Source organism: Carcharhinus amblyrhynchos, chromosome 22, assembly GCF_965287045.1.
Source record: "Carcharhinus amblyrhynchos chromosome 22, sCarAmb.v2.hapA, whole genome shotgun sequence".
NCBI lineage: Eukaryota > Metazoa > Chordata > Chondrichthyes > Carcharhiniformes > Carcharhinidae > Carcharhinus > Carcharhinus amblyrhynchos.
The window spans coordinates 38,519,679-38,545,861 of NC_137345.1; the positions used below are offsets into that span (position 1 = coordinate 38,519,679).

Genomic DNA, 26,183 nt, shown 5'->3' on the forward strand with positions numbered 1-26,183 from the left:
TATTTCCATGATTCTATTAACCCATCAGTTAAATATGAAAATTTAACTCATTCACCTCACTTCGGGCAACACAAAGGCATTAAGTGCAAAGGTACATTTCATTGAAAAACTGTGTCTTACAATTTAAAGGATGATGTAATTAATACCTACTTAAATAGGATTAGAATCTTACCAAAGGCTTTTTAGATAAGTTGATTTTCAGTTCATTTTCTTTCCAGCATTTCAATTCAGCATCTTTTTCATCAACCATTTTATCATATTGGTGCTATGTAAATTGATAAAAATACAAAAAATGTTAAATAACTTTTTTAAGGCAACATGTTTTACTCATGTACATTATCAGTATTAAAATGGCTATTGCACAATTTTACTCACCAAGAGTCAAAGGATATGGGCTGAAATTCTCCGGCCTTCCACAGAGATTCTCTCGTTCCACCAGCAGTGCACCCCTATCATTGATAGCGGTGGGACTAGAGAACCCCAATACTCGCAAACAATGCACCACCTCCCGCTGGCAGGAAACACATTGCTGGGAGGCTGGAAAATCCCGGCCATGCCGTTTTATACAACATGTCAAACAATAAACTAGCAGAGCTTTTTTAAGTGAAATTGGTCCCAGACATCTATAGTCTGTAATTCCAGTAGTCAGGCTAGGATTGTGCCCATTGGCAGATTTGGCACTGATTCCCAGGACTAGTGGGCATCTTTGCCACTACAGACAAATATCGGGCACCTGGTGCTCCCAATTCTATAAATTCTGGCATCTTATTTCTATATATTGGAAGGTATCCAGACCCCTAGACAATGACCTTCACCCATGTCCAACCCCAACCCCACCCCCCCAACACACCCCATCCCTCTAGAGAAACCTACTGTGTTTCTTTGGGAGCTTGAACAAAGGATGCATTCCAAGGGCTCTTTTTATATATTGTGTTCTTCCTCAGAGCCAATTTTCTGGTGTTGATTTTTCCTCTTTAGTTGAGTTTATTTATTAGTGTCACAAGTAGGTTTACGTTAACACTGCAATAAAGTTACTTTGAAAATCCCCTCGTCGCCACTTTTCAGCACCTGGAGGGAGAATTTATCATGGGCAATGCATCTAAGCAGCTCGTCTTTCAGACTGTGGGAGGAAATCAGTGCACCTGGAGGAAACCCACACAGACAACGGGGAGAGTCTTCAGACTCCACACTGACAGGAATTGAACCCAGGTTCCTGGCGCTGTGAGGCAGCAGTGCTAACCACTGTGCCACAGTTGATTTTGACCACTTGCATCCTTCTGAAGGCAACAACATGTGGCTCAGCATACTGACCAATAAGCATGCCAGGTGCTCTGTGAATTAGGAAAGAAGTAGTTCCAAGTGTAGGGAAACCTCCCCTTTGATCCCACATTCTCCATGTCACTATTGTTTTCAAGTTCCAGTAGGAAAACTCAAATTAGCCTAAAACCAGGCATATCGGGTCCAGTTTGTTGCCAACCATCTCACTAAATGCTTTCATGGACAGAATGTCTGTAGAAACTAAGCCCTCATAGCTATGGAGTCTATTAGGTGAGTGCCAATTTTTGGCTCATTTGATGTGAAATATTCCTGGTAGTAGTTGATGAAGGAAGAATCCCGAACCAATGTTTACTTGGCATAGATTCAATCACAGAGTAAATGATTACAGGTATACAACTGTTAGCTCATACCTTGGACGGATTTAATCCCCTCCCCGGTGGTGACTTTGGTGATGGGGGCATTTAATTAGGTGAGAGGGTGACAAGTGGGACCCTGCCACTTTCCTGCCTCCACCTCAGTTAAGTCAGTGGCAAGAAGGCTCATTCGATGGCTCGTTCATCCCGTTGGTTCTGCCAAAATGGACGACTACACATTTATCCGCGTTGAAGTCCATCTGCCACTTCTCCGCCCAGTCCTGCATCCTATTTATGTCCTGCTGCAACTTTTGACATCCTTCCAGACCATCCACAACACCACCGACCTTCGTGTCATCAGCGAACTTACTTACCCATCCCTCCACTTCCTCATCCAGGTCATTTATGAAAATGACAAACATTGTGTGGAGAACTGTGTGGAGTTTGCACATTCTCCTCATGTCTGCGTGGATTTCCTCCGGGTACTCTGCTTTCCTCCCACAGTCCAAAGATGTGCGGGTTAGGTTGATTGGCCATGCTAGAATTGCCCCTTAGTATCCTAAGATGTGTAAGTTAGAGGGGTTACTGAGTAAAATATGTAGGGATATGGGGGTAGGGCTTGGGTGGGGTTGTGGTCGGTGCAGGCTTGATGGGCCAAAGGGCCTCTTTCTGCACTGTAGGGTTCTATGATTCATTCTAGAACTATGTGGATAGCACTTTTAGGGAGGTGATTGTACCTCAGTTTAAGAATATGCAGGCAGAAAGGGGGCTTGTGACCACCAGGCAGTCTAAGAGATCCAGGCAGATAATCCAGGAGTACCCTGAGTGTATATTTTACTTACCAATCAGTTTTCCATATTGGATACTCATGGGATTGTAGCCAGAGCCAAGTCTGGGGTGGATGAGCTGTACACTGGGGGAGGAAGAAGAGTGGGAGAGCAACAGATAGGGGATTCCATAGTTAGAGGATCAGGTAGGCATTTCTGAGACAGTAAATGTTGATTCCAGAATGGTGTATCGCTTCTTTAGTGCCAAGGTCAAGAATGTCATGGAGGAGCTGCAAGACATACTTCTGCGGGAGGGTAAACGACTAGAAATCATGGTCTTACATGGCACCGATTATATAGGTAGTAAGAAGGATGCTGTTGAGGAGCGGTTACACTTGCTATATACTCATGGTACTCCTGGATTATCTGCCTGGATCTCTTAGACTGCCTGGTGGTCACCAATCCCCTTTCTGCCTGCATATTCTTAAACTGAGGTACAATCACCTCCCTAAAAGTGCTATCCACATAGTTCTAGAATGAATCATAGAACCCCACAGTGCAGAAAGAGGCCCTTCGGCCCATCAGGCCTACACTGACTGCAACCCCACCCAAGTCCTACCCCCATATCCCTACATATTTTACTCACTAACCCCTCTAACTTAAGCATCTCAGGATACTAAGGGGCAATTCTAGCATGGCCAATCAACCTAACCCGCACATCTTTGGACTGTGGGAGAAAAGCGGAGCACCAGGAGGGGGGTGAGAGGTGACTCAATTTGGAAAAAAGTCAAGCTGGTAATGGGAAGTAGAAAGTTGTAAGAGAAATTTGAGAGCAGGGGAAAAAAGCAAGTACCAACAGAGCCTAAAATGCAGATTAATTTCAAAGTGACTAAGGGGAGGATTCACAAGCCTTGCTCTTCACTTGAAAGAATTCCGATGGTCCACTGAATAGGATGTTGATTCAAAATCAGGATTCATGCTGGGTGTCACAGCATTTCCAATTCATCTGACCCGATAAAACCCTCATTGTAATATCATTAGTGAGCTGAATGGCCCATTCGGCAACTACTTGGTATGCACCCACCACCTCAGCCAGTCACATATTGCGTGATTTGATGTCACAGATTTGGTGTTGCTCTTGAAAAGTGGGGCTCAGCTACCATGGCCTTTAAGCAGAAGCGAGGAAGTCATTGGCCTGTTTTAAACTTACCTGCAATGTATTGTGCTTTGCACATCTCATTTGGGGAAAGTGGGGGTCGACCTGGAAGGAAGTGACTGCCCTCAGGGCGGAGACAGGGAGTGGCCCAGATAGGGGTGCCTTGGATGGCCGACTTGTTGGTGCATTAAAGTGCTCTCACTATCTCCCACATGTCATTGTCAGGCACCTGACGGTTAAAATTATTCATTCTTCCTTGTGTCATGTAACAGCTCTCAGGTTACTGCTCAGTGCTAGTCCAATCACAATGCTAGTGCCACGCACAATGACCATCTAGTTCCTGGCATATCTCTAACAGCAACCCACTCACAATCTGACCTTGCCCTGGGTTTATTCAATGACCACCAGCTATTGCTAGCCTTCTCTCAACTCCTCTCGCTCAAAGGCAGAATGAGTGCAAGCTATTGGCAGAGCTTATGGAACTCCCTTCATTGACAGCCCCACAGCTCATTAGCGAGGAGAATCGCTGAGATTAGTGTACTCAATGATCAGATGCCCCAGTGGCAGGTAAAAGATGTGCTACTAGAGAGTCCATATTACATCCAGGGGTGTATTGTCAAAATATTTGTAGAACGCCCTATTAAAGTTGCTGCTTTTTGCCCCTGCCCCACAGTTGCTCCCTTTGTTCTCATCTTTAACCCACTGATTCTTGGAACCTTGCTGGAGATTGCAAGTGCTTTTTGACCAGACTCACTTTAACCAGTGGCTATATCACTCAGTGCAGCCAAGGTGCCAGCAAAGGCACACATTTCTCTCTGACCAAAATTCCTGGTTGGGGCACCACCTCAGCTTCTTCAAACGGAAATGCTTGCCTGCACAGAACTAACATTTGCAACACACAAACTGCTCAGGCAGGCAGCCACAAGGGACTCTCATTGAGAGGTCACCTTAGGCTTCCCGGGAGACCCAGGAAAAGGGGTTCAATACATTTCACTAACACCCAGGGTAGTTAGGGTAGATATCAGCCAGGGTCCTACATGGCCAGGAGACTAGATAAGCCCTCATAACCTCCAGATTTGCTGTTTACTAGGATAAGTGTCTGGTAGTTCAATCCCCACCTTGGGTGGATTTTTACTAGATTCCTTCTGTGTGTCAGGTGGGCGTGAAACTGGGAGAGTTCCAGATCTGTTTTTTTGGGTGCGTTTTCAGGCCCAATCTTATGCACTCTGTCTCCAAAATTTTGGGAGTGTTCATTTCTCGCTACAGAAGGCAGTGGGTGGGGCTTAACGCGTCTGAAAACCAGCAGCTCTGATCGGAGCCTCAAACTGCGCATGCGCCAAAAAAAAAAAATTTAATGCAGTTCCCCTGCCAGATCCCCCTCAGACCAGATACAGCCTCTCCCTGGCAGACATTGGACCCGCCTCCCGCCAACATTACTGACCCCATTACCCCCCAACACCCTGCACATCCCAGCCCAGACACCTGGCCCCAGTGGCTGTCTCACAGGGCCTTGTCTCTGTCCACTGCCCTCAATCATCACAAAGGCATAAATGCCTGCACCCCAGATTCCTCTCCCTTCCTTGCACTTAACCTTATTCCTGTGTTGCAGGAAGGGACCCTGATACACCCGAGCCATCTGGCATTGGAGCCCCCACTGCTGCCTTCCACCCATCCTGTCCCTGACCCTGACAGCACAGAAGACTCCTCGGAGGAAGCATATTAAGGGAGAGTGGCACCAGTTTGGCGTCAGCTTCCACCTCACAAATCATCATCCAAGAGAATCTCTCATTGGTGGGTCAAGTTAGTGGCGAGGCATCTGGGTCACTCTCTGGTGTTAGCACCCTCTAAGCAACATGGAGCAGTTTGAACGCAGAGACTTACCTCCTTGCTTGCCCACACTAATTCAGCACCAAACTCCAACTTATATAGAAGAGGTATTTTCCAGACTGATGCAGTTGCGGTGAGTGAGGTGGTAAAGGCAGGCGACCTGGGATGATTGGGCATGAAGGTCTGTTAATGACATTCTCATGAATGCAAAAACGTGAAAATTGACATCTCACTCGGTTTGGGTGGGATCCTGATTGTGCCAATTTTCTCACCGTGGTAAAGTGGGAACTGGCGCCAAAATGGAATATTCAATTTTGCGATATTTTTGCACCCAAAAATAGGCGCAATGAGGTCGTAAACTCCCGCCATTTACTCTCAGACCGTTCCTTGCTCAGTCCACTGTAGCCTCCCTCTTCTTTTCAACCCTCATCTCCCCTCTTCCTTGCAACCTTTGTCTCCCCGTCCTTACTCTTAACACTGTATCCCCTACATTCCCATGAAGTGGCCCTCCCATGGTGCTAGACCTGTGTTGGCAGTATCAGCAGGTCTGCTTGCACGGCAGGAGTGTGATGACAATTAGCTGTGAGGAAGGCTGTGGTGCTCCTCGTGATCATAATATTTGACTCCTTTTTCATGACAACACTGAATTCCCAGCTCATTCCTGATTGTGCAAAGCAAACACCTTCATCTGGGAAAGTGAGGTCAGGGGGTGGGGTGGGGTAAGCTGTTGCTGTGGAAAATGGAGAGAGCCTTTGCATCATTGAACGGTGATGCTGTCAAAATCTGGCTCTCATGCTCTCCCAGTTGACAATAGGGCTGTCGGGTGTAAGGGAAGATCTGAGGTCTGAGCTGGAGACAGAGGTCCCCCTAGCCCATGCCCTCAACTCCTAGTGCTGAGGGCTACCTCCACAGTAGATTGTCACAATGATTTAGTATTGCAAGTGCACATTCTGTGCCCCCTTCTTCCTAACGTACACTGTGATACTGCACCTTAACATGCCCTATCATCCCAGCTCGCCTGCCTTTACCACCTCGCTCATCTCAGTGCTTGGACTAGTTCATAGTCTTTTTAGGCCTCCCACTCCTTTTAGGTGTTCCCCCAGATTGTTTACTTGAAGTGGAGATGGGCTGCTTCTTTTTTTGCCCTCTGGCCTGGATTTGGAGGGCCCTTGTGGATTTTCAGGTGTCACCCTGTTCTACCACTTCCCAGGATATGCATCAATGTCAGAAGAGGGTTGGGAGGAAATTCAGAAGGGCTGGAGACTGTCTTCCTGGTGAGAGGTCCTGAGACAGGCTCCAGCACTTTGTTAGCCCTTGGGGTGCTTGGTGACCCTTGGGTCACTCCATAGGATGGAGGGGTTACTGGAGTGAGCTCCAGATGCCTCAATGTCACCTGATGATGCCAGTCCTGGGGGCCCGCCATTGATTGAGTCATCCAATTGATTTCATCCATTGTCATCAGTACAGAACCTTGGCATAAATTAAAGAAGAAAGAGATACCAGAAACACTAGAAAAGGCTACAAAATTATGGAAGTAGCCTTGCAATGAAACTCATGTGGCTGCAACAGACCATTGCCAGTCGTAAAAATTGTTTGAGACATGTTGGTGTGACTGGGCCAAGCTCCAGAGTGCCACAACAATGTCCCTGAGCATCTGGCACATGTCTGTGTGTGTTTGGCCCTAATATCGTGGGCATCAACCAGGGACATGACAGAGTGAGCCAAGCTTTGGACATCAAAGCAAGAATTGGCATTCATCTTAAGCTTCCCCAAGAGCTTTCTAGCTAGATCAGCAGAACTTCAAAAGAAGTCATATAAATGGCTAAGTACATTTCTCCAGAAGTTAGAAGCATAGGAATTATTGAATGAAAAAATAAGTCGCCCTTAATTCACCTACCATCCTGGTAGTCACATTTCAAAATGATAGTGAAGTGTCTAGCACTACTGCCTCACACAGCCAGGGACCCAGGTTCAATTCCAGCTTCGGGTGACTGTGTGGAGTCTGCATGTTCTCCCTGTGTCTGCACAACTTCCCTCTGGATGCTCCAATTTCCTTCCACAGTCCAAAGGTGCGCAGATTAGGTTGATTGGCCATGATAAATTTCCCCTTAGTATCAGGGGGATTAGTAGGGAAAATATGTGATGTTATGGGGATAGGGCCTGGGTGGGATTATTGTCGTTGCAGGCTTGATGGACCAAATGGCCTTCTTCTGCACTGTAGGGATTCTTTGATTCTAAATAATCATAGAAAGCAATAGTTCCACTGATGTCTTAACAGATTTATGACAGGCAACCAAAAATGCAGGCATACAGGATCATTTTTGAAGGTACAAGGAGGTGCAACTTCTACATGAAAGTGAGTCAGCAACCAAAATAATCTACAATAAAAAGTTCTATAAAAATGCAGAAACATAAAATAAACATCTGACAATACCTTGTGCTTTTCCATTAGTGTGACCATTTCAGCAATCTTATTCTGGCACATAATCTCAGTTTCTTTCTGTGCTTGAAGTGCTGTTTCTGCTGTCAATTTCGATGTTTTTGCCTTAAATACAAGCAGAAAACCAACACTCAAAACTCTACAATGCATTACATGAACAATGTTACAATCCCAGCTGATGTTACTTCTGGACAAGGCAGAGTGGACTCCAGCTTAACAGATCCTTACTCTCATTTTTTGTTTAGAAATGCAGATGATCCAAAGTCACAGGACTGTCAGTTAACTTTTAACAAGAGAATAAAATATTTACTAAACAAGGAAAGATTAACTATAATATACTACTCCTTCACCCAGCTATGCAGCTTTATGAGGATAACACAAGCTACAAAATATATCTTGTACTTGAATGTCTTCAGTAAGTACAGTCCATGTAATAGGCAAAATGTGGTCAGATACACCGCACTCTGAAATCACGTGACAGATGCCACTTGACACAACATCTCCCATCAAGTTCCCACATCTGCTTGTTACACTGAACTGACTGGTCTCGCTGGAACTCTTGACTTTCACACTAGGGTTTCCAAACTCTGCTCTTGGAAAAACATGCTTGGAATCTTCTCCCAAGCAGCACTTTCTGTCTGATGCCTTCCCCAAGGATCCAAATTCAGAATTTCATCCTTTACTTTCAGTATTTCTCTGCCTGGAACATCCTGTACATTTCAAGCTTCCACACAATTTCCCAGATACCTAGCTATGCCAATTGCATCACAGGTTGTATTAAGGTGTCGCCATGGATGTCTGGCTTTTCGTTAGCTGACATCTGCAGGTCTGTACCTTGCAGCCCTGTATTTAACTGGGATTCTATCTATCTGCTCCCGTCTTCAATGAACAAAACCTTTTTTCCAGATTTCTGCTCTTTGTTTCTTTAACTTGCTGGAACTCTTGTTTTCTGGTTTCTCAGGGACTTTCTGTTCCTTAGCTTCTGGGACTTTCAGTCTCTCTGTATTGACTTGACTACACAGGCAGTTTCTGTGGAAACCTTCTTGCCTCTGGATTGCCTGGTTTCAAAATGTGAAACTCAAGTGATTCTGCTTTTCAGCATGAGCTGCTGTAATTGCTTTTATGTCATAAAACTTTAAATACAATGCAGTAAAGTTTAAAGTGAAACTGAAACCTAAGTAGCCACTTTTGTTTAACATGAGGCTAAATTGAAGTTTTAACCATTTCTTAGCACACAAATTAAGATTAAAGTTAAAAATAGACCTCATTCCTAACTGACACAATACAAATATAAACTATTTAATCTCTATTTCTTAACAACATGCTCCCTTGTGGATCAGAAGTTTGAAGGTTTGAGGCAGAAAATTAGCATATGATTGAGGCAGTACTTCAGGAATGCTGTGCTTCAGAGGTTACTTCATTTGCATGAAGCTTTAAAACAAGCTGACATCTTTTGAAAAATAGCACAATGTTCTCAGCATCTACCAAAATATCTCAGCATCTACCAAAGCATCTACTGTGGGGATCATGGTAGCACAGTGGTTACAAAGAACAAAAACAGCCCGGGAAACAGGCCCTTCGGCCCAACGAGCCCGCGCTGCCATATTAACATTACCAGTCCCCCCCCTCCACCCATGACCCTTATCTATTGTTTTATGGCAATCCACATTGAGGGAAACTAATTTAGGGACAATTTATTACTTCCAGTCAGCCTAATAGCACATCTTTGGGGTGTGGGAGGAAACAGGAGCACCTGGAGAAAACCCACGCAAGCACAGGGAGAATGCGCAAATTCCCACAGACACTGGCCCAAATCCATGTGTCTGCACGGCAAACAGTGATAGTCACTGAGCTGTCGTGTTGCTCAGCATCTGGTCCAGTTTAAGCACACACTAACAACATGAAGCACTAGGCCAATCTCGAACATTCAAGAGCAGCCCAAGTACGACCCATCGCATTGGACAACAAGGCGGACAGACTTAAAACCTATGAATTAAAAGAGAAAAAACATTATTATCATACCATATCCATTTACATTACCAGGGACGTCCCAATGCTAATGAACCTTATTTAAAACAATCTCCTATATCCTCCCATCTCCAACCCATTCATGTGCCTGTCTAAGTTACTCTTAAACTCTAGCGTGCTTGCCTCCACTACCTTACTTGGCAGAGCATTCCATACCCCCACTACCCTCTGTGGGAAAAACCTCGTTCTAATATCTGTGTTATACCTCTCCCCCCTCGCCTTAAGCCCATGGCCCCTCGTACTGTGTGTCTCTAACATAGGAAATAGCTTACCTCTGTTTACTCTATCTATACCCTTCATAATCTTATATACCTCTATTAGATCCCCCTCAGTCGTCGTCTTTCAAGGGAAAACAGCCCCAATTTGCTCAATCTTTCCTCATAACCCAGTCCTTCCACACCAGGCAACATCCTGGTAAACCTCTTCTGCACTCTCTCCAGAGTCTCCACGTCCTTCCGGTAGTAAGGTGACCAGAACTGGACGCAGTACTCTAAATGCGGCCTAACCAACGTTCTGTACAACTGCAACATACCATAGGCTTTCTTCACAACCTTCTCCACTTCTACTGCCACCTTCAAAGACTTGTGCACTTGCACCCCCAGGTCTTGCTGCGTTTCTATACTCTTTATGGGCTTACCCTTTATCATATAACTCCCCCCTACATTATTCCAGCCAAAATGCATCACCTCACATTTATCTCGATTAAACTCCATTTGCCATATATCTGCCCAATATACCAGCCTATCACTATCCTGTTGTATTGCCAGACACTGCTCCTCACTGCCTGCTAATCCAGCCATCTTGGTGTTATCAGCAAATTTGCTGATCACACCACTTACTCCCTCTTCCAAGTCATTTATATATACTACAAAGAGAAGAGGTCCCAGTACTGAGCCCCGCAGCGCACCACTAGTGACAGACCTCCAGCTAGAAAAGACCCCTCTACTACTACTCTCTGTCTCCTCTTAGCAAGCCAGTTCTCAACCCATCTAGATACCTGGCCTCGTATCCCATGAGCCTTAATCTTTTCTACCAACCTCCCATGAGGGACTTTGTCAAACACCTTACTGAAATCCATATAGATGACATCAACAGCTTGTCCTTTGTTGACCGTTTTTGTCACCTCCTCAAAAGATTCTACCAGATTCGTAAGGCAAGACTTCCCCTTTACAAAGCCATGCTGCGTATCCTTAATCAGATTGCAACGCTCTAAGTGCTCATACATCCTATCCCTAAGAATCCTCTCCATCAACTTGCCTATCACTGACGTCAAACTCACCGGCCTATAGTTACCCAGGTTTTCCCTCCTACCCTTTTTAAACAACGGTACCACGTTCGCTATCCTCCAGTCCTCTGGGACCTCACCTGTGTCCAAAGAAGAGACAAAGATTTGCGTCAGAGGCCCAGCAATCTCATCTCTCGCCTCCCTAAGCAGCCTAGGATAAATGCCATCGGGCTCTGGAGATTTATCAGTTTTAATGCTACCTAAAAGCCCTAACACTTCTTTCCTCATAATTGATAGTTCCTTCAATTGGTCTACAGCTCCCTCGATGACCGTATCGGACATCAAGCCCCTCTCCTTTGTGAACACCGACGCAAAGTATTCATTCAGGATCTCCCCCATTCCCTCAGGCTCTGAGCACAATTCCCCTCATGTGTCCCTGAGAGGACCGATTTTTCCACTAGCCACCCTTTTGCTCCTAACATAGGAGTAAAACGCCTTTGGATTTTCCTTAATCCTACCTGCCAAAGCCATTTCATGCCCCCTTTTTGCCCTCCTAACTCCCCTTTTGAGATCCCTCCTACTCTCTCTGTACTCCTCCAACGCTCTCTCCATTCCCAGTTGCTTCCTGACCAGGTCCTCAATATCTCTAGTAATCCACGGCTCTCTAATCCTACCTTTCCCATCCTTCCTCCTAACCGGCACATGCTTTTCCTGCACCCATTTCAGTTTTCCCTTGAAAGACTCCCACATGCCTAACGTGGACTTGCCCTCCAACAGCCTATCCCAGTCTGTATCCCTAAGCTCCTGCCTAATCCGGCTGTATCTAGCTTTCCCCCAATTTAGCACCCTCCCCTTAGAACAGCACTCATCTTTTTCCATTTGTATCCTAAAGTAGACAGAGTTGTGGTCACTATTAGCCACATGTTCACCTACCGCAACCTCAACCACCTGACCCGGCTCATTGCCCAGAACTAAATCCAGTATAGTCCCCTCTCTAGTCGGGCTATCTACATACTGCTCCAAAGGCCCTTCCAATACACATCTTATGAATTTCTCCCTGTCTGAACCCCCGGCTCTAGGCACCTTCCAATCCACCCCAGGGAGATTAAAATCTCCCACTACAACAACCCTGTTCTTCCTACACTTATCCAAAATGTCTCTACATATACCCTCTTCCACTGCCTGCGGGCTGTCGGGCAGCCTGTAGTACACCCCTAGCATAGTAATGGCTCCCTTCCTATTCCTCAACTCCACCCACAGAGACTCAATTTCCAACCCCTCTATGTTATCCTCCCTCTGCACCGCTGTGATGTGCTCCCCAACTAAGAGCGCCACTCCCCCTCCTCTTTTCGACCCTCCCCTGTCACGCCTAAAACACTTATACCCAGAAATACTTAGCTGCCAGTCCTGCCCTTTCTTTAACCACGTCTCCGTCACTGTCACCACATCTAAATTCCTCACGAACATTAAGGCCTTAAGTTCATCCGTCTTACCCGTCACACTCCTCGCATTAAAACAGATGCACTGAAGACCCTCAGGCCCACTCGTATCCTCCTTCTCCTGGGAGATTTTCCTCTCATCTAGACTTACCCTGTCACCCAACTCACTCCCACTCCCAGTGCCTACTGAGCTATCTGTCTCCTCCCCACCCCCCCTCCATATTAGTTACCACTGCTGCTTCACAGCTCCAGAGACCTGGGTTTGATGTGTGGAGTTTGCATGTTCTCCTTGTGTCTGCATGTGTTTCCTCTGGGTGCTCTGGTTTCCTCCCACAGTCTAACGATGTGTGGGTTAGGTTGATTGGCCAAGCTAGATGCATAGGTTAGACGATTAATCGATAAAATATGGACGGATATGGGGGTAAAGCCTGAGTGGGATTGTGATCGCTACAGACTCGATGGACTGAATGGCCTCTTTCTGTACTGTAGGATTTCTATGAAAATGATTGAAAAATATGAACTTGTAACATTCAATTATCTTTTCTGGACAATACTAGTTTAGAATGGTTGCTACAATTGCAACAATTAATGCATTCCATTAAACATTTAATTGATAGAATCATAGACATCTTACATTGCAGAAAGAGGCCATACAGTCCATCAAGTCTGTACCAACCACAATCTCAGCCAGGCCCTACTCCCATATCCCTACATATTTTACCTGCTAATCCTACTAACCTATGCATCTCAGGACACAAAGGGGCAATTTTAGCACGGCCAATCAACCTAACCCACACATCTTTGAACTGTGGGAGAAAACCGGAGCACCCGGAGGAAACCCACACAGACACAAGGAGAATGTGCAATATACACAGACAGTGATCCGAGCTGGGAATTGAACCCAGGTCCTGGAGCTGTGAAGCAGCAGTGCTAACCACTGTGCTACCATGCCGCCCAGTAGATGACTGTTAAGCCACCAAGTCCTCATTTATGCCCCTTCCTCAACCCCCAATGCATCCTCAGTGCCCCCTCTATATACCATACATTCTTCATGTGTCCAATGTTCTCTTCATCCATCTAATATGCCCTATGCCCACTCATATCTCCCATGCTCCTTCCATATCTTTCATGCTCCTTCTGTCCATTCATCCTTCATACTCACTCACCCAGTATCTACTGTGGACGGAACTCATTTTATTTCATATATATAGGGATCTGGGTGTCACTGGCTAGGCCAGTATTTATTACCCATTCCTAGATGCCCTTCAGAAGGTGGTGGTGAGTTGACTTCTTGAACTGTTGCAATCCCTGACATGTAGGTACATTCACAGGGCTGTTCGGGAGATAATTCCAGGATTTTGACCCAGTGACAATGAAGGAACAGTGATATATTTCCAAGTCAGGATGGTGAGTGACTTGGCTGGAAATTTTCAGGAGGTGGTGTTCCTGGTATCTGCTGCTCTTGTCCTTCTAGATGGTCATGGTCATGGGTTTGGAAGATGCTGCCTAAGGAAACTTGGTGAGATCCAGCAGCGCATCTTGTAGATGGTACACATGGCTGCCATTATTTGTTGGTGGTGGAGGGATTGCATGTCTATGGAAGGGGTAACAATCAAATGGGCTGTTTTGTCTTGGATGGTGTTGAGCTTCTTGAGTGTTGTTGCATTCATTCAGGCAATTACAGAGTATTCTATTACACTCCTGACTTGTGTGTTGCAGATGGGGGCCATGCTTTGTGAGGTCAGGTCGTGGGTTACTTGGTAGCCACAGTATTTATATGGCTGGTCCAGTTCAATTTCTGGTCAATGGCACCCCTCCCCCACCCCCACCACTGCTCCCAGGATGAAGTGGGAGATTCAGTGATGATGCCATTAAATGACATGGGTGATGGCTAGATCCTCTTTTGTTCGAGATGGTCATTGCCTGATGTTGTGTGGTGTGAGTGTAACTTCCCACTTGTTAGCCCAAGCCTTAGTATTGTCCAAGTCTTCCTGCATTTGTACATGAACTGCTTCAGTATGTGAGGAGTCGTTAATGGTGCTAACCATTGTGCAATCATCTGCAAACAACCCCACTTCTGACGGAATGATGGAAGGAAAGTCATTGATGAAGCAGATGAAGATGGTTAGACCTAGGACATTCCCCTGAGGATCTCCTGCAGTAGTATCCTCAAGCTGAGATGATTGATCTCCAACCATCACAACCATTTTCCTTTGTGCCAGGTGTGACTTTATCCACTGGAGAGTTTTTCCCTGATTCTTATTGATAGGACGGCATGGTGGCACAGTGGTTAGCACTGCTGCCTCACAGTTCCAAGGACACAGGTTCAATTCCTGGCTTGGGTCGCTACTTGTGTGGAGTCAGCACATTGTCCCCATGTCTGCATGGATTTTGTCCAGTCTGAAAGATGTGCTGGCTAGGTGCATTGGCCATGCTAGATTCTCCATCAGTGTACCCGAACAGGCACCAGAGTGTCGCGACTTGGGGATTTTCATAGTAACTTCATTGCAGTGTAAGCCTACTTGTGACTCTAATAAATAAACTTTAAAAACTCCAGTTTTGTGAGGGCTTCTTGATGCCATACCCGGTCAAATGCTGCCTTGATGTCAAGGGCAGTCACTGTCATCTCACCTCTGGCATTCAGCTCTTTTGTCCATGTTTGAACTAAGGCTGTAATGAGATCAGGGGCTGAGTGACGCTGGTGGAACCCAACCTGAGCATCCATGTGCAGGTTATTGTTGAGTAAGTGCCGCCTGATAGCACTGTTGATGACCCGTTCCATCAACCTGTTGTTGATGATCGAGAACAGGCTTATGGAGCAGTAATTGGCTGGGTAGGATTTATCCTATTTCTTGTGTACGGGACATACCTAGGCAATTTTCCACATTGCTGGGTAGATGCCAGTGTTGTAACAATGGTTGAACTCAACTACCTGCCAAACATGATAAGTAAATATCATGTTAAAAGGCACTTTGCCACACATGGCACCCCACAGAGACTCATGACAGAAAGTGCTTGTCAATTCGTCTCCATGGAATGTCGAACTTTGCATATGCATAGGATTTTGAACATATCACGAACAGCCCCCTAAACCACAGTCAAACAGTTTGGCAAATGGGTGGTTTGCTCAGCCAAACATCTCTTGGAGGAATGTTTGCAGGATTGCACAGACTTATGATGCTGCACTCCTCAGCCTGCGCAATCTATCATGACAGGGCCTGCCTTTATTAGCACATCTATTTTCCTGCTACAGCTACAGTTTCTATTGCTAAGGGTCTGCTGCAGCCTAAACTTGAAACCAATGTGAACGATGTCCTTCTGCGACACAGATTGAATGCAAATATGATCTAGATGCCCATAGGCCAGGTCCTCTAACACCAGGTAGAATGGTCACGTCTCAGATGGCAAATAGCCATGACCAGTTGGCAGTGGTACACAGTGATGCCCCGCAACTGAACTGAAACTTGGTAGCCTCAGATGGTGATGCTATGTATGCAATTGCTGTCACCTGCAAGTAGCAGAACCAGCATAAACAGATAACACAGCACTTCAGTCGTTTGACCTATAGTACCAGCCCCCTGCCCCAGCGGACATGCAGACTTCCTACAGAGACTAACACAATGAATCCTGCACCTGATGAACACACAGCTGAAATAGCCCGTGTTGCTAACAGTGAGGAAACTGGCCACAGAAAGATGACACACCAACTGGGGTAATCACATGCTCAGGATGCTTGAGCAGACCGAAACAAATTTATAGGGCTTTATTACCACTTAACCTAAAATTGACTTTCAAATGTCAATATTTTTGTTCAACAGAAATTGGACCCCTGTGAGGGGAGGGAGAGGGAGAAGGAGATGCAATGATTTAAGAAATAGTTGCTATAGGTTAATCTATGTCTCAATATATTTATGTAAATAGTTATGCATTATCAGTTTGTTTAACTGTATGTCAAACAATGGTCTGCATGTAGTTTCCTATTGCCTACACAGTTGTATCTCATGCCACAGGGTGTCCTAAATAAATGGGGAAGATGTAGACCAAATTGTCACATGAGAATATGGTGTTCCGGCTACAAAAGAGGTCACATGGCAGGAGTGCAGGAGTTATCCCCAGGAGCACAGATAGAGCACAATATTACATGTAGCTATTGAGCTCAGGAATAATTCTCAGGATGACTGGCAGGTATGGTCATGAGCAATTGGGCTTACAGAGAATATTAAAGCTTAGATACTTATTTTGAGTGGAGGCAGCAGAGTCTCTCTTTTCCCCTCTCTGAAGTTGGAGACTGGAATTTGCCAAGGGCTAAGTCATTTTTTTGTAAATTCTGCTCTATCATAGAACCCTACAGTGCAGAAAGAGGCCCTTCGGCCCATCGAGTCTGCACCGACCATAATCCCACCCAGGCCTTACTCCATATCCCTACACATTTACCTGCTAATCCCTCTAACCTAAGCATCCCAGGACACTAAGGGGCAATTTATTTTTTAAGCATGACCAATCAACCTAACCCGTACATCTTTGGACTGTGGGAGGAAACTGGAGCACCTGGAGGAAACCCACGCAGACACGAGGAGAATGTTGAAACTCCACACAGACAGTGACCCGAGCCAGGAATTGAACCCAGGTCCCTGGAGCTGTGAAGCAGCAGTGCTAATCACTGTGCTACCAAGCCACCCAACTCTATGAGAGTAGGATCTTTCTCTGAGAGTTTCTGTTTTGGAAATTACTGTCTAGATCTCTGTCCAGAAGTGTTAAAAGACTGAAAATCCAGCATCACGTGAGTATACTTGTTTTTGTGCTAATTAATTTTGAAATAGGGTGTACATCTATGGGGTATTGTTTTTAATTGGGACAACAGAGATAGCTAGCTGTTAAGGATCATACTTTGCCATGTCTACATATTTTAATTGGTAAAAATTATGCAAATGTTTTTGTTATATTCCAGCTGTATGCTTAAATAAAGTTTGTTTTCATAAAGCTTCCTAGTGGATCACTTGAATCATATCTGAACTGAAACACCCCTTATGCACACCCTAATGCAAAAGTTGAGGTTTATATCATGCCCATCGTGTAAGTTCAGTGTACTCTTCATCCCTTAATCCTGAATCCATTAGAAAAAAAATTAACCTTTGGGAAGAGGGACGGCCAAACTGTTAATACAACTGTAATACAATTAGCTTTTTGTCCTCTGAATTTCTATTCCCAGATGCTAATAGCACTTCTTTAAATATCCTCAGTAGAAAAATTAGGTTTCATTAAAAGAATTCAAAGCATCCAGATTGTGTAAATTGTAAATCCACAGGTTTTCCAAATACAATGGTTCTACTATTTTCCATGTTCAGTTTCTTTTCTGCTTTTTTCATTCATGGTCTCCTCAGCTGTAACAATACTTTGCTGGACACTACATCCAGTCTGATACATCCAGTTTGTGGCTACACCTTCTGACTCCTCCCTTCCTGACACTGGGAGATCTCAGGGGCAGCAGGGTGAAAAGGGTGTCATGGAAACGTCTCAGACATCTGGAAGCTAGCCAAGGCGCTCAAGGTCCAGATCATCCGGAGGATGCCAGCATCACCGGGAATGGCCCCCTCCACCTCTGATGTACATTCTAAGGAGACACTGAGACGCTGTGGTAGGCCATGTAAAACTAGGGAGTTGTAGCTGCACTAAGATGGCATGGGTGAAGAACTGCACATGTTAGATAGATCTTTAAGCACATTAACATTTTCTCTTTGCATTTTTTATGCTTTTTCACCACCCACATGACTAATTTGTCTCAGATTTGTCTTGAATAGGGTTCATCTTCCATTGATGATCATCAGAGGGATGCTTCATGTTGCTGTCAGTTGGGGAGGCCCCTCAATGCTGTGTCACTCAGAAAAGGAAGCCAAAGGTTCCCCAGAACCCATGAGTGATTTCCTCCCCTGCCTCACCTAGCCCAGGGCTCTATATGGTGGTTTCAGATCCGTTATCCACTGCACAAATGTGGGCCAGATGTCAGCGTGCATGCGGAGCTCAGGTGGGAGCCAGACTAGTTTGGACCAGGGCATCATCATCATAATGGTGCTTTGTGAATTACCACACCCTCCTGCCTGCTAAAGAAACTCGCTAACACAGCATACCCAGGCCCACCACTCTGGTGTGACAATGTTGCAGGAAATAGAAGGACTTCGGGGGGGGACGGAAGCCCCTACGACTGAACTGCCTGGTGATCAGGGCCTCCGTAGCTACTTTTGCATGCATCATTCAAGTTGCCAGTCCTCCAATGCTTGTAGCTCGACATACTCTTCCTTTTCTTCTTCCTCCTCCTCCTCCAGGCACTGGAATCACATTTTGAGGACGCCAATGCACCACTCCACTATTGCATGGGTGGCTAAATGGACCTCATTATAATGGGTCTCCTCCTTCGTCACAGGCCTCTGCATCATCAGCCATGTCCGAAGTAGGTAACCCATATCATCCACGAGCCACCCCTGCAGCCTGGGCTCCTCCTCAAATACCTCCGGGATGTCAGACCTCCTGAGAATGAAGCTGTCATGCACGCTGCCTGGATGGCTTGTGCAGACATGCATAATGTTCATATTGTGGTCACATACCAGTTGGACATTCAGGGAGTGGAACCCCTTTCTGTTGACGAATCTTTGTAGATTCTGCAGCGGGGCCTTGAGTGTGACGTGGGTGAAGTCGATGCCCCCCCTTGTACATTAGGCATCCCCGCAATGGCCGCGAACCCTGCAGCCCGGACTTTCTGGTGGGTTTGGTCCAGGTTAAATTTGATGTACTGCCCAGTCCAGACATACAAGGCTTCCAAGACCTGCTTGACACAGGTGTGCCAATTGACTGAAAAATGCCACATATATCTCTGCTAAGGGTCTGGAAGGAACCAGTTGGATAAAAGTTCAGAGTGGCCATCAATTTGACAGCAACTGAGAGTGGATACCCCCGCTGCCCCGAGGTGCCAGGTCCCGTAACAGATGGCACAGGTGTTGCACTGTCTCCTTTCGGAGGCGGAGTTTCGGTGGCGCACAGTATCCAATGCCTGTTCAAATGATACTTGTGCATAGAACTTCTGGGATCTCCGCTCCCTCTTTCTCCTGCGCTCCCCCTCTGGGCGAATGGCAGCTATCTCCTTTCTCTGGTGATCATCTCCCTCCACTCCTGCAAGTGGTAAGGCCTAGGCCTCCTTTGCCCACAATTCCTCCTACTGCTCCTGTTCCTCAGCTCCAGCAACAACCAAAAGAACAGCAAGATCAATCAGTTGCATCACAAAACTCATCTCGTCACTCTGAAGGGAGGGAGGCTAGGTTGGTGAAGGAGAGGAACACATGTATAAGTTAAGGAACACTGCTTGCCCCTAGCCCAGCAACACACACTATCCATACTGCCCATTCCTCAGCCACATGCCCCCCAGAATCATAGACCCTCCCCCATTCGCCCAGCCACACACTCACCACAATCACAGACCCTCCATTCCCCCAGCCACATGCTCCCCAGGATCACAGAAACCCCCCATTTCCCCAGCCACATACTCCCCAGAAGAACAGCTCCTTGAAAAGCTGAGAGGCTGCAGCAGTGCAATTTGCAAGGGCTTTGTGCACATCCTTCAGCTGGCAGAAGGCTGAGTGCACTGGAAACCAGCAGCATCCACAAGATACGAGGTCAGTCCTGAGACTCAGCTCCGTGCTGCAAATTGGACCTTGGACACCCTGCTGAACAACAGTCCCTCCTCCTCCCCACACACACACTGAGCCTCCACCAACCTGAGAAAGAAAATGGCTGCAACGAAAACAGCAGAGAGCCGTCGGACACTAGGCACTTACCTCCTCACTAACCCTCACTGATGGAGCGCAAGAATCGGAGTTATAAGGAGCATGTCTGTTTCGCACCGATTCCAGATTGGCAAACGCGGTGATTAAAGGGGAAGTGCCAGTAAAGTTGGATGTGCAGCCCATTTACTCAATTGAAATGCATGCAAATGGATTTAAATGGCCGTCGCGCCCATTTCAGGTGCAGTCCCGATCGCAGCCATTTTCGGACCTCTGCCATCGCAGAGGCAGGTGCTCTACTCGCATTGACATTTCTATAGTGCCCACCTGATTGTCGTGTACCATTGGGTTTTGGTGCCATCACTATGATCATAGATCATAGAATCCCTACAGTACAGAAGGAAGCCATTCGACGCATCGAGTCTGTACCAAACACAATCCTACCCAGGTGCAATTTCCATAACTCCATGCATTTACCCTCCTAATATGCCTGACAGCAGGGTCAATTTAGCATGGCCAATCAACCTAATTCACACATCTTTGGACTGAGGGAGGGAACCGGAGCACCCGGGGGAAACCCATGCAGACACAGGGAGAATGTGCAAACTCCACACAGACAGTGACACAAGGTTGGAATTGAACCTAGGATCTTGGCATTGTGAGGCAGCAATGCTAACCATTGTGCCACCACATGAACTCCAATCAATTCCAGCCATCCGGATTGCATGGATCTACTACTTCACCTATCGCCGCAACAGGTCCACAGCAGAATCTCCCCAGCCCTGCACTCAACCCTGGAAAACTTAGATTACAAAGACACCTATCTATGTCAGACTCCTATTTATTGACTTCAGCTCAGCCGTCAACACCATTATTCCCAAGAAACCCATCTCCAAACTCTGTGGCCGGGGCCTCGGCTCCCCACTCTGCGACTGGATCCTGAACAACTTAACCTATGGACCACAATCAGTAAGGATAGGCAACAACACCTCCTCCATGATCATCCTCAACACCATGCCCCTGTTTCCATCAATGGAGACGAAATAGAAATGGTCGAGAGCTTCGAGTTTTTAAGTATCCAGATCACCAAAGCTTGTCCTGGACCCTCCATGCCAACGCTAGTTAAGAAAGCCCACCAATGCTTCTATTTTCTCAGAACTCTAAGAATATTTGGCATGTCAGTTACGACTCTCACCACACTCTGCCCAAGACCACAAGAAACTACAAAAAGGTTGTTGAATGTAGCCCAACCTATCACGCAAACCAGCCTCCCACCAATTGACTCTGTCTACACTTCTCGCTGCCTCGGCAAAACAGCCAGCATAATTAAGAACCTCATGCATCCTGGACATCCTCTCTTCTACCTTCTTCCATCGGGAAAAAGACACAGAAGTCTAAGGTCAGGTACTAACTGATTCAAGAACAGCTTCTTCCCTGCTGCCATCAGACTTTTGAATGGACCCACCTTGCATTAAGTTGCTCTTTCTCTAAACCTTAGCTATGGCTGTAACACTACACTCTGTAGTCTCTCATTTCCTTCTCTAAGAATGCTAAGCTTTGTCTGTATAGCATGCAAGAAACAAACTGTTCACTGTGACAATAATAAATCAAACATAATCAAATCAATCACTGCAACTCACTTCACTGATATCATTCTTAATCAAGCTTTCAATTTCAATTTGAACTATGCCAACTTTAGTGGATTGAGCCTATACAAGTGTGGCTTAATTGGAACAGCATTTCCTACATCTACATCATGCACAATTACTTTGGTACTTTCCAGTTTGTTCCCACATGTAGCTCTATATGATTGTAATAACTCTTTCAGGTTACTTCCATTTTCCTCCAGAAGGTAACTCAGTAATTTAACTTAATTTCTGATTACTTTCTCATTGTCCAAACTAATTTGAAGAATGTCAAAATCAGAATCTGGATCTGAGTTGTCACAACTAACACCATTCTCCTTCTGCTTTAATTCCCTAACAAAATAGCTTTGGAGCAAATTCACATGGCACACTTGAGTTTACCTTCTATCTGGCATTCTTCACAAACAATTCACCTCACTGAATGTACTTTCAATTTGATAAAGCCTGCTAAAACTTGCTTTAATCGTTCACCTACAGCTGGTAATAGTACTAATACTTTCACCCCACAAACAAAACTACAGATTTTTGATTTCCTGTCTGCTTCTATTTTCATAACATGCTATGCTCCTTTCATGCTGTCTAGACAACTCAATAGCCCTAGTTAATCTCTCTGTAAAGTTTGACATATAGTGCAACAATGTAGTCTCAAAATGCTGACTCATCAATTTGCCTTTGATCAATTTAAGTGGTCCAGTAACCACATGACCAAGAATCAATTTGAATGGACTGAATTTAGTTGATTCATTTGGTGCATCCCTAATTACAAAAGGTACAAATGGAATTCCTTTATCCCAATGCTCTGGATAATGCTGACTATAGGCCCTTAACATGATCTTTATAGTTTGATGCCACTGTTTTTATGCTCCCTGCAATTCTGGATGATTTAAATTGCTTTACTCCTAAGCTGTCCATAACTTGAATGCAAAATTTGGTCACTGATCTGATTGAATTCCTATGGACAGTCTACATCTGGTAAGAAATTTAAGTAAATCCTCTACAATCAATTGGGTGGCACAGTGGCACGGTAATAAGTACTACTACCTCACAGTACTACGGACTGGATTCAATTCCAGATTTGGGTGACTGTGGAGTTTGCAGATTCTCCCTGTGTCTCCATGGGTTTCTTCCAGGTGCTCCAGTTTCCTCCCACACTCCAAAGATGAGTGGGTTATATGGAGTAGACATGGTAAATTGTCCCTTAGTGTCAGAGGTTAGCATGGTAAATATGTGGGGTTACAGGGATAAGGCATGGGTGGAATTATTGCCGCTGCAAGTTCAATGGGCCAAATAACCTCCTTCTGCACTGCAGGGATCCTATGAATCCTTTCAGCTGTAAAACTATGTAATGAAATGGCCTCCAGAAATCTACTGGACATATCCATTATGGTCAACTAATACTGATTCCCACTTTTAATTTTAAGCAGGGGTCACACAGAATTAATTGTGACCCTAGTGAAAGGTTCATCAAATGTCAGAATGGGTATTAAGGTTTGATGACTACTTAGGGATTTCCTAATACCTGAAATGTGTGACATGCATGGCAACATTCAACCACATTCTCATGAAGTTCAGGCCAATTAAAGTGTTGTATTTTCGCTTGAGTTTTCCCTACTCCTAAATGGCCTCCTACTTGAACCTCATGTGCTATTCGCAAAACCCCCTTTCTATAACATCAGATAATACAACTTGATGACTTTTTGTTTATTTTTCATTCACATGGATATGTAAAGGTCTCCACTTCCTCATTAAGGCATTATTTCTAAAGTACTAACACTCCGGTATACATTCAGATTCTCTTCCTCCGTATGCTTTCTGATACAATTGCTTTATCTCTGCATCTTCCTGTTGTATTCTGCCAACTTTCCTGAACTAAAGATACCTGCTTCATCCTCCACCTGTTTTTATTCTTTATCAGCCATCTGGTCATATTGTTTCTGATAACAGAACATCAGCCTCGTTAACTTTACTCCTTGATTTCTCCTCCTCATGTCTCAACCTATGGCTTTGTGATCTTGTTACCACACAGATGGGATACATCCCAGGGATATGCTTCCTGAAATATCTCAGTTGTTTGATTTTCCAATGGCTTTCCAACCACAGTAGGTATCATTCTCATCTGTGATCCAGCTATATCATCGCCCAGGGTAAACAGTACCCCTTAAAAAAGGTAATTCCTCAGTTACTCTTACTACCATTTCACTAGCTTTCATTGGAGTCTCCAACCTCAATTTACAGGTCCTTTCATCAAAAATTCCATATATCACATCTTTTCTGGCAATACCCCTTCCCTACTACATATCTCCTTATCTCATACCAGCAAAGACTGACTTGCACCTGTATCCCTTAAGATCTTAACCTCTTTAGCTACTCCACCGTGTACACATGAGTAAAATTTACCCACATATATAAAATCTTTAAAAAGATCTGACAGCTGCATATAAACTAACATCTGAACAGACAGTACATTCTTTTATGCCTCTTCAGCTTCAAGCATGGTTTCCTTTGCCAATTTAACAAAGCCCACTGGAGTATCTGTTTTACAATGTCTGTCTTCCCAGTAATTTTCTTAAGCCATCAACAATGCAACTTTGTGTTCCAACTTTATTACAATGAAAACATTTAAGGTTTCTTCTGTCTATTCCACCTTCTTATTTCATTTTTAACCTAAGACAAACTGTCTTTATTATCTCCAACAAGACCTCTTTTGCCTTCACCACCTGTAGATTTCTCTTTTCCCCAGTTTCTATCCCTCACAAATTAAAATTGATGTTGAACCTTGATATATGAACTAATTCAAAATCATCCACCATTTCTGCTGCCAGACTCACAGTTTTAACTCTTTTCTCTTTCACATTTTTAAGTTGGATTTTCTTTTTCCGTTCCTAAAGTTCAAAAGCTCTCTTCCTTTCATTTGCTACGAATTCATTTCTCATTTGCAATTGATTTCTAATCAATTACAATGCTTCAGACTGTGTTGCTTGCAAATTTAAATGCTGAGCTATCAGGGAACTTATCTCTGCCTTCCTCACCTTTTCAGGTCACCAAATCCGAAAGCATTGCTTTAACCACCCTTTGTAAACCACTCCGAATGACCTCTTCCACAACTAAGAAATCTTTAGCCACTGAAAGAGCCATGTTCACAAGGCACTCCCTATTTAAACTAGCCGACTGCAACACCTGCAAGAAAACACCAGTTCCTCAACACCCACTGTCTTTGAGTTCAATGATCCCAAAGTAAATAAAAAAAGGAATTATACTTCTAATCCTGGATAGAGCCTCCAATTTTTGTTAGTGTCCTGGACCCAATCCCAAGGTATATTGTGAAGCCAGGCTAGACTTCAACAATTTTTCTATTTTGGCATAAATGTGAGGATAGAATGCTTCACTCCAGGAGTAATTCTACTGACAAATTAGGAATCTTTTACCTAACAAGCTTTATTCATAATACAGTTGAAATGTAATTCTAACAAAATGAAGCAGCTGAACAATAGTTAAAAAAAAGAAAGGAAACAGCTCTAATTTTTTACAACACAATTTTAGTTTCAAATAGGCAACAGTCCTTTTAGATTCAAATATCAATTTAAATACAGTTAGTAAATCTGGCACACTTACTACACATTGGGTTAACACCCTTGAAGTTTTCAGAGAGGTTTTGATTTTCAGAGAAGCTTGCAGACTTTAAACAACCCCAGCCAGAAAATGAACACAAAGCTATCTCTATATCTCAGCCACATACCTAGCTCTTCTCATTAACCACATTATCTCATGACCTGTATACCTAAATCCATCTTCCATTCCTTTTAACCAAATACCGGAGGGGGCCTTTTCATTTCTAACAAAAACCCATTAGCTTTCTCTTAAATAAACACAACACCAGGTTAAAGTCCAACAGGTTTACTTGGTATCATGAGCTTTTGGAGCGCTGTTCCTTCATCAGGTGAGCTGACTCATCTAATGAAGGAGCAGCACCCCGACAGCTCGTGATACCAAGTAAATTTAAGAACATAAGAAATAGGAGCAGGAGTAGGCCATCTAGCCCGTCGAGCCTGCCCTGCCATTCAATAAGATCATGGCTGATCTGAAGTGGATCAGTTCCACTTTCCCACTTTCTCCCCATAACCCTTAATTCCCTTGTCCATCAGAAATCTATTTACCCGTGACTTAAATATATTCAACAAGGTAGCCTCCACCACTTCAATGGGTAGAGAGTTCCAGAGATTCACCACCCTTTGAGTGAAGAAGTTCAACTCTGTCC

General features: G+C 44.8%; 1 protein-coding gene across 1 annotated transcript in view; it reads right to left on the reverse strand.

The window, feature by feature from the left end:
- LOC145356920 (synaptonemal complex protein 1-like) overlaps positions 1–26,183 on the reverse strand; it is a 144,075-nt gene that overhangs the window by 55,409 nt on the left and 62,483 nt on the right. The window contains exons 6-7 of the mRNA XM_080209921.1: positions 7,816–7,926; positions 173–265 (exon numbers count right to left, since the gene is read on the reverse strand). Of these exons, the coding sequence (XP_080066047.1) occupies positions 173–265; positions 7,816–7,926 (204 nt within the window). The remainder of the gene's footprint in view (positions 1–172; positions 266–7,815; positions 7,927–26,183) is intronic.